At 35.2% G+C, this 10,363-nt stretch overlaps 1 protein-coding gene across 1 annotated transcript in view; it reads right to left on the reverse strand.

Moving 5' to 3' along the window:
- The window catches only part of LOC149145203 ((R)-mandelonitrile lyase-like), a 34,433-nt gene extending 24,462 nt beyond the window's left edge, over positions 1–9,971 (reverse strand). Inside the window, exons 1-2 of the mRNA XM_089452367.1 lie at positions 9,798–9,971; positions 8,770–8,953 (exon numbers count right to left, since the gene is read on the reverse strand). Coding sequence (XP_089308493.1) covers positions 8,770–8,953; positions 9,798–9,971 — 358 coding nt within the window. The remainder of the gene's footprint in view (positions 1–8,769; positions 8,954–9,797) is intronic.
- Between the last annotated feature and the right edge of the window lie 392 nt (positions 9,972–10,363).

Below are 10,363 nucleotides of genomic sequence, written 5' to 3' on the forward strand. Positions count from 1 at the left end.
GCTACAATAAAAATTTTGTCATGGGCCATATACTATGCCTGTTGAAAATAGAACCGAAACCATTGGTCATACTTCCAACTTAATTATTATTAATGTGTTAAACCATCAATCCATAAGCATCATCTATTTATTCAATGATTAAATTCCATGAAAAAAAGATCCATCATCTCAACTTAAGAACATAATAACTACTCAAACGGCAACCACACCAAAATTAGTGATCACAACTACACTATAAGGAACCCTTTCACTAACCTAGGACTTTAAAAGGAGGTGGAATGTACAATCAAACAGAGAAGAACCATTTGTCTAATTTCAATCTTGTATTTATGACCTACCTTCTATCTACTTCTGTTCCAACTAGATAACTTCCTTCTTTTGCCACGCAATTATTTGATCAAATAAAATCTCACATGATGTACTAGTGTCGATCTCTTTTTTTGGTCTATGCTCTTTGATATTGTTAATAATGTTCAATATTTGTGATGTATCTCATATAGTTTTGATTGATTGAATTTATTCCATCTTGTCTCTTCCCGCCTCTACAACATGTCAATCCCAAAATCAAAATAAGGGCCCTAACAAATCCCATCCAGACTTTTCTACTTTTCCTCAAGTCAAATTCCACTACACTTACTTGAATTTGCAACCTCCCTTAATGGAGGACCCAACTCTAGGTTGACTAACACTAAAATTTTGTTTGAAAAATCAAGAAATTCCACCAATTAATTTTTTCACTCCTCTACCATTCTTTTAGGCCCATCAAATAGATATTGGCCTCATGAGGATATAGCCCCTATGGTCAAGTTTCCTAAATAGACAAATAGTTGAATTGTATTTTATATTGGCTAAAACTCACTACATAATTCAAAGATGATTTCCTAAATTTTTATGAGATAGGTTTGAACCTCTCTTGTTGACTGGAGTAGTTGATCGTATTCATTATAATACATCTATATTTTTCATCTCTTTTATTACTATATACACTAGATACTCTACCTTTTTCTAGAATTGATTAATCTTGTGCTAGATTTCTTTGGCTAGTTGCATTGTATTCTTTATAATCTACACCAAATTTTGAGTTGGAATTAAAATTTCTTTGAATCGGTCAATCATTTTCTATATGTTTTCCTTCATTACTTCTACTAACTTGGTTGTTGTTTCTAGGCATAATAATACCTAGGATGTCTTATTTTGGTCTACTAATTTTTCTATTTCCCATATTTTGTTCATATCTTTCTTACTTATTTGCGTTTACACTACTACTTATTTCACACACCCTATATGTTTGTTAATGGGGTATTTGGAACTAAGTCACCAATATCTTCACCATATTCCTTTGATACAATCCATGTTTGTGTGAATCTATATTTTTTGGCTTCAATCCCATCTTCAAATGCATTATTTTTACACTATATATTGTTTGATTCCTCAAGCATGTCATATAATTATACGTGTGGCTAATTGTGCTATGTTCTTTCTTTCTCTATTTTTAGTTACCTACGACTGGTATCATTTATAGAAATCAAAATTTTCCCTACTATTTCTTTTGTGAGGAAATAAATAATAATAATCAATTACTATGAGGCTTAGAAGTGCAGTGGTATCGTAGGGTCCATGTGAGCTAATATAGTCACATTGAAAGTTATTGAGCCTTTCATGTTATTTTACTATCCATAGTCCTATTCCATGTGGACACCCAAATGCATAGTTACATTTTGTATCCTCTCATAACATTAACTATGATGTGAAACACTATGTTAACATTCTTTTGGCATGATTGCATCAATGTAGACTAATTTTACCTATCTTGTGTTATTTGTGCAATTACTCGCATGTCATTATCTGATCTAGTGTAGTGATCCATAATTTACCATTATATAAATTTTTATCTATCTTAGTACTTTCTAGGTGGAAAAACTAGGGGAATTGGCTTGTAAGGACATTTCTATTTGAATGATCTGGTTTGGAGATTTAGGTTTTGGTAGCTTCTAGAGCTAGTTTGAGGCATCAAATGGAACTTTGAAGGTTAAACATTTGCAAGAATGGTTTTAAACCCTTTCACACTTTTCCACATTGAAATATTCCTAATGGTTTAATGAAAATCACCTAAATCGAAGTTCGTATGTAGAATCTATGGCTCATGCAAGTTGAGTTACAGTATTGATCACCAACGTATGAAGTGGGTGTCACATTGTACCCCATTACTAACACATGTGGAACTAGTCACATATGGGATTCAATGAATATTCTAGATGATTCAAAACCTAACATTAATTGAGCTTCAAGACATGAAGAAATCCTAACCATAACTGTATATGGATATCAAGCTATGTTAAACATTGGACCTCTAGGAATAGAGGGGATTCTATTATTTTACCATTGAACTTATTTCATAGTTGAGGAGACAATGTAGGTATATTAAACAATAATAGAAGAGGTAGAAGATTGTATTGGTGGCCAACCAAGTCATGGTATCAAAGGTGACTCAATAGCTAGTGCACCTTTCTTTGTATTTTCATTTCATAGCTAAAGAAAAGGATGTAGAGCATGTCCCACCATCTATATGGATTTCTCTGAAATAAGAATCATATCACATCTTATGTTCATTTGTGTGGCTGATGTATTTGTTTTCTTGTTATTTTAGTTTTGGATTTAAGTTATTTCCATATATTTGATAATTAAGCTAGCAATAATAAATCCAATATCAAAGGAAATAAATTCCATAGAAAAAGATTTTAGAACATTGCATAAATTATTCAAGTGGAATGTTCAACGTAATTTACAAATCATATTGGTGATAGAGAAAGTTTCATAGTACTTCCTATGGGAAATTTAAGGATTTAAAATTTGGATTTGAGAAGTAATCATAGAACCCTTGCCATGGATGGGTCTAGTGATAACATATATTGGGATGAATAGATATTGTGAAGCTAGAAGAAATAATTTCTAATATCCAATGCAACATCACCCTCCTCATGATACCTTTAACAAAAAAATTTGTACCTTTTAGGGAGATTGTTGGCTCTAACTCAAAATTTTTATTATATGAGAAATTAGGAGATATTAAAGACCCAACAAAGGAGTTTAAGAAAGAGCCAAAAGAGAACCAAGTTTTAGCCCAATAATTCCTTCACAAGCTCTATTTAGAATGGAAGATAAAGTGGACTTCAAGCCCTAACAAGGCAATATTGATGTTGTTAATTTGAATCATTGGTTGAAACAATTAGAAATGTATTGAAATTTCCCTAATATAGATAATGCGAAGAACATTTCATTTTTCTACTTAAAACTAAAGGGCCCTACACTAACCTAGTTAAAAATCGACATGGACAATCTTAGGCTAGAGAGTGATCCACCAAGAACTAAGTGGGGTATATTTAAAACCATCATCAAGTCCCAATTATACCTCATTGGGTGTGTAGAGGGTTAGTGGATTTATTGAATCCACTTCAAGGAAATGAAAAGATAGATTTTGCAAGAGCACACGATCTAGTTCAAGAAAATGATGATTATGTTGGGCATATCTCCCAAGAACCTAGAAATACTCCTCAGGTACATAGGGGGGCCCACATATCCATATATAAAAGAAAATGATGCTCTTCAAGCCTATGACTATTAATGAGGCCTATGTGAAACCATAGTGACAAGCCTTTCAATCATTTTTAATTATCCTAATGATAAATTGATCAGTTGTTCATTTAAATTGGCAATCCAAGGTTTGTTTGGAACTTCTGAATTGTCACGTACAATCTATGCTAGTGAAATCTATTATGTGTCAGGAGGTTGTAGTAATGTAATGGTTGTAATTGTTCAAGATTTAGATGCTTTCATAGATAACTAATATAACAAACCACATTTATAGGAAATAAAGCATACTTGAAGGAAAGTAAATTGCAAGAAATTTAAATCATGTTGGTAGAAAAGGAAACCCATGAATTACTAAGAGTGCTATGTTCTAGTGTAATGGTATTATTTATTGGTTTTAGGAAGGATGCAACAACACATTCCTAGAATGCAAAGTATGATGGACAAATAAAATAGAAATAACAATTAATCATAAGACAATTTTTATCATTGGAAACTAAGTAAAAATATGCTACATGTGAGTTGTGGTTATGGCAGTTGCAACAACAACCAATTTCAACTAAAAATTAAGCTATTAATTTATCTAGTGGTGATCCTATGATTAAGACTTAGAAAAATGTAACTGGGAGTGATAATAACTAGTTTGTAATATGATTACAAGAGTGGAAAATACCAAAATCGCAATGAAGAAACATTAATGGTGTTGCAACAAAGGAAAGCTAAGAGTTCCAGCAATAGGAAAACTAAATTAATTAGAGGAAATGTAAATTAATTAACGGTGATATGAACTAGTTGAAAATAAATATACTAAGTTACTGTTAACGCTACCTAGCAATATTTGTCTAAGGAGGGGACTATACCTCCTTAGAAAAGGTACTAGAAAACCTTCAATGATGCGATCACAAAACGAGCACTCAAAGATAAAAACAATAGTATTTATATTGTAATAATATAGAATTATACAAAAAATGGAAATAGTCTCTCCTCGTGGGCTTCAAAGGAATATAGGTATTTAATAAAGATGCAAATGTTTAAGCTAAGTGGTAGCATGGATGACCAACTTAGAGAATAAAGTGACACACCCCATTATAATATCACATTCAGAATGGATATGATTTTAAGAAAATGTTAAATTAGATTAACAGAGCATTGTTGTCGACTATAATTCAATTCAAGATTAGTCCTCCACTCTCCTTCATCGTTTTTCACCGTTAGAAACACATGTTGGTTTTATAGATAAAGAATTTTACCATCGAGTTTTCATGATGTGCTAGAGTTGCAATAACATAGGTTGCACAACAAGAGATGAAGTTGTGACAAAAAAAGTTGCAATTGTCATGATGTGTTGTAGTTGCAACAGTAGAGATTGCGGCAACAAGAGATGAATTTGAGACAGCAAAAGTTGCAGCAACAATAGTTGAAACAGCCGAAAGGAAAGGCAACCATGCATTGAAATAGCATCATTGGTCTTCGGTGAGTTGTAATATTGTTAGTGGTCGGTCTAGAGTTGTAGTGTTGTGGAAAAGTTGTAGTGAAAGAATGGAAGAGAGTTGCAACACTCTGACGATCGTAACTTGTGGAGTTGTAATGTTTGTTGTGAATTAAAGCATCATGAAGGAGTTACAGCCACACAAAGGAGTTACAAAAACACCATTTTTATTCTATCTACTAATATTATTATGAAAGATAAAATTTTCGTAGCTCAATGCATAAAAACAAACATAAAAGTGGTAGAAAAAAATAATATCCATACCTTCACAAAAAATGTGTGATAGGGGATAAAAAATACATAAGCAGATGATGGAAAATGGAAGACTGGTTTAAAAGATGTTATATACATGTGTTGAAAGTGTGAAAATTTGGACAGCCATCATCCCTCCCCTCCCAGAACTCTTGCATGTTTCTTATGCAACCATTAGCTAGTCAGAGTCAAAGAGAACAAGGCTACCATTCAAGTTGTTGATACAAAAATATGATTATCTCGCTTCATCTAGAAGTATATATTCTCGTTTCTCTTATATATTCTTCTAGTAGACAACCCCTTTTTTCTTAGCCAATTTCAATTCCCCCTTGTAGGGACTATTTCGAAACCATATTATCAAATAGTGAAATTTCAACCCAATACAATTATCTTCACCTTCCCCAATGTATCTGACATAATTATGTACTCTTTCAAGGGAAATCTACAAGTTTCTATGGTTAAATAGGTATCCCTACTTGATGTATCCCCTTTCTTGTTTCCACCCTATTTTACACCCATCCTTAGTAGGTTTGCCAAGTTTTGGGCAGTAAACAAGGTCTTTTTCACCTCTATTTACCCTACATTAATTATCAATCCAGGCACGATTTGTTATCTCAAAGAGTGTACTCAGTTTGAGGCGGTCAATTGTCAAGAGTAATGCTAGTAGTATAGTGCTCTTGCAAAAGTAAATAAATGCTAGAAATAAACTCTAATGTAATGGCAAGAACTTGAAAATTATTAAAACTAAATCATTCATTTAAGAAACTACAACAATTCATCAGTCAAGGGTGAAGTAATGATAACTCTTCCCTTTGTAAACTGACGTAATTGAAAAGCAATCAAATAAAATCACCAGTCTGGGAACTGGTCAACAATAGTCAACGTTCTCTACAGTTTCAGATCGTTCTGCTCACATCAAAACAATTACTCAAAATGATAATTCGAACGCCAGGAAAGGGAACATCAATTAATCTATTTAAAGAGATTGAATAGCAAGGCTTTAACCTATAAGAATGAATGAAGTAGTAATCATAATATACAGGAATTAAACAACAATATTTACCTCGGAAATGAATGGAGCAACAAACCGGAAATGGAACAGCACACTAAAGTGAGTTATGAAATATTGAACAGCAATCTGACTCAAATATAATTGCACAACAAACTAAAGCGAATATTACACACAACACGTCTATACTATGGGAAATAGTAATCTGAGTTTCGGCATAACAATTATTTATTACGGTTATGAAGGAACAACAATTGAGTTTACTATGGAACAACAATCCCAATAAACAACAATTACTTTTGGAGCTAAACCATAGATGAATAAGCAAGAGTACCAATTTATAAATACACAGCACTGCTACTCTGTAAATGAACAATAAAGGTAATCTGTAAGGAACAGCAATGTTATACAACAATATCAATCTCTAAAGGGACGATATTGTGATATAAATTCAGAATGAATAGTATAACATTCCAGTTGCAGAGGATAACCTTACTATTCAAATATGAATGAAATATAACAAAGCCAATACATGAAATAATAAGGAACAACAGATTACGGGTCAGAGCAAATGAAAGAAATAAAATCACACACAACTGGGAATTGAAAAGTAATGGTACAAGAAGTGAGTGATCCACCAGGGCCGCGCCCTTAGCCTCCATGGACGCACTACCACGGTTACTCCATAATCAAATACGGAACAACAATGAGATTTATATATTAATCATCAAAACAAAGTACACTAATCACTCTTTAGAGAGAGTTGATGATCAAAGTTTAAGTTACAATAGTGAATTTCATAAAACAACAATAATAATCCGCCCCTTGGGCTAGCAACACTGTCCCTTTTTATAGCAGTCAGGCAAAAATATCAAAGTTAGAGATATTCTTTAAGGTAGTGATCCCTCAAGATCAAAGGATCCCGAGGGATTTTCCATTCAGTTATCTCTTCGTTTTCTTGTGTCGATTTGGTATCTCCCCTTCCTTTTCCTACCCGACACGCTCCGATTTGGATTGCCTCATTTGGATGCAGTTCCCTGTCAAAGGGACAATAGTTGATTTCATTTTGTCTTTTTCTTTAGAATGGTGATCTTCCAATTTCTTCCTTTTCTGCATGGGAAAAGGTAATAATTAGTCTCTTTTCGTTACTCACAAATTTTCTAAACTTTATCATAATCTTTTACCATATGCCCATTTCACAATGTAAAGAAGTTATGAAATTAAAGGAAAAGATAATGAAATGAGTGGCAATTACATACCTTTTCTACTGCTCAACACACCCCTCTGCTTACCCTTTTACATGCCCTCATGAAAACATTGTAATTGACATGCAAGGAAATTAGGGAATAGGCTGGAGAATGGTTTTTAGTAGGTGGTCTACAACCATGATGCCTAGCTAAGAATTCAAAAATATGCCCTGTCTGACCTTCAGGCAATTCATATAGGGCTCTATATCCGGGTGCATGATACCAAATGACTGGACTTTGGAACCTACAACCTACCCAAGACGGGCCTTTTCTCAGAATGCGGTCACCATAGATACCTAAGCGGTCAGCAACTAGCTTAAAATTCTCATAATTGAACGGTTCCCTGTTTTGGATATTTCGATTAGAAGTTTGATATCAGAATTTGGCTACTACTATGGCAAGGTATTTGATGGCAAAGAAGTATTCTACCTCTTTCTAGATGACTACTGTGTGAATAGGTCCCAATGCCTCGATCACACCCAGAGTTCTCATTAGGTTCCTATGTTTATTCCATAATTGCAGTGGGTCTCTAGGTTCACCCCTCACCCATAGATCTAAACCATTCTCCTGTCTTTGAAAGACACTGTAGGCTTTAAGCCACTTTATTTGATTAACACCAAAGGAAATAAATGCCTGCAGTTGGACATCACCCACAAAAGGGCTAGGGTTCTGCTCTGTTTCTTCATCTAATACAAGATTGTGAAAATAAAATTCACATCATAATCACTAAACTTTCACCCTGTAATGCTTACAACAATTTATGAAGTCATCAATGGTTTTTATTTCTATAGGTACTCCTGCTTTGACAGCTTTAATTTTCAATTGTAAATATCTTTGCACTAAAAATAAAGCATAGTTTTTGGCAAGTTCCCTACATGCTAGAACGTGAGTATACAAAGAACGTAAGGTATCCATTTGTTTTATGACTATGTCTAGTTTATGGGTTACATTTTTGACTCTTTCTTCTGCCTTTCGCCATCCTTCAAAGGCTTGAGTTTCTAATGCATTAATATTTTTCAGCTGTTGTTGTAACTTTTGGTATTTTTGTTGAGGGACAGTGTACTCTATAAGTTCCTCTATTGTTTTCTGGACTTGTGCTAAATCTTTTTGCAGAGTTACTACCCTCGGGTCCTTATCCAACATGATAGTTTTAGGTAGGAGATCTACTTGGATCTTCTTATCACAGGCCAATACGTTATCTGTTTGTACTTCGACATGTGCAACAGCCAGATGTTGTTCCTTTCGGTTCTGAATAACAGGTTGGACTTGAGTCCTTTTAGTCTTTTTCTTAAGGGGTTTTGCCTGGGCGGTTACATGCTTTGCCACAACGACCCCTTTTGATTTCTTCCCCATTTTCAAGACTATTATCTGTTGTCGAAGTTGCTTAATCACGTTAAGCAATCTTTGCTATTCCTTTTGTAATATTTTAATTTCCTCTGTTTTCTTGGAAGGAATTGTTGGGTGTGGAGTTGCAAAAATATAAACACAGAAAGCGCATAAAACAAGAGAGACACAGATATATGTGGTTCACCGAGTTTGGGCTACGTCCACCCCGAACAGCCAGTCCTTCCTTTCTATTATCTAGCAAAATGAAGAGACACAACCTACAACAAATCCGCTGTAATATCCTCTGTTTGCTCTCACAGTCTCACCGCTCTGTTTCTCACTCACTGAATACACATCTATCACACAGCCTCAAATACAATACCCTCATACAAAGAGAGGGGTTGCCTTCTAGGGCAAAAAACCCTAAACTAAACATAAGTTCTACCGTCAGATCATCCGCCTAATGAACGGCCCAGATTGACTAGAAATTACTATACTTTTACAAGGCAATTTTACAGCTATTTTTAGCTTCGGGGGCACTGCCCCCGAAACCCCCCGCCAGGGGTGGTGTCCCAAAGGTCGCAGCCCCCCCCCCTGGACCCCCCCTGCAGCGAATATTTTACAGGCTGCGTTGCTGCCCCCATTTTGAACTGGGGTCCTATGTGGCGATACCTTTGAATATAGAAGATAATCAAGCTCCACACCCAACAGGAATAGCCATTCATTTACTCAAGTCTGGGCTTTGTACCTCGGGTATTGTACCTTCGCCTTGGCCAATTTCCTTATATTCTACTTGGGGTGCTTCTTCAGTGTTCTGCTGATCGGTTTTTTTAGGGGTAGAAACCCTAGCTTGTTCTGTGGTTTCCTAGGTAGCTTCTTCTTCTACCTCTTCTTCATCATGGAATTCTTCAGGTATATTCTGATTAGGAACAGATTGTTCCTCTTCTTCATCCTCGTCACTTTCTTCCCCAGATACACTCCCATCATGAGCAGAGTGTTCCTGCGGTTCTTCTTCAGTATGGGGGTTGAGTGGGCTGTGAGGTTGGACATATTCACCCATATTGGCCAGAATTTGGGCCAATTCATCTTCTTGTAGTGGGTTTTGCAGTGGAATTTCACTATGTTGATCTTCTTCCTCTTCTTCTTCCTGACCAGATTGTTCGGTCTCCTCCTTCGGTTTTCCTTCATCGTTTTCCTCCAATTCTTTTTCGTTCTCCCCACCTTCTAATTGTGGGGGTTGCTCCTCTACTGAATCATGTATTTCCACTGGTTGACTAATGTTCCCCTAGAAATTTCCCAGCATTCCTCTGATGCATGCCAATCTAACAGATTTTCTTTATTTCAGTCATCTGCTCGATGTACTAGCAACATGTTTTCGTTTTGGGTCTGGCAAAGCCAGTTCCCTGCCTATCATGAAAATCAGTTCTTCCCAACTGCTCTACTATTGAGTAA

The sequence above is a fragment of the Pinus tabuliformis genome, chromosome X, assembly GCF_031772625.1.
Source record: "Pinus tabuliformis cultivar Carrire ecotype Pingquan chromosome X, CPIR1, whole genome shotgun sequence".
Classification (NCBI taxonomy): domain Eukaryota; kingdom Viridiplantae; phylum Streptophyta; class Pinopsida; order Pinales; family Pinaceae; genus Pinus; species Pinus tabuliformis.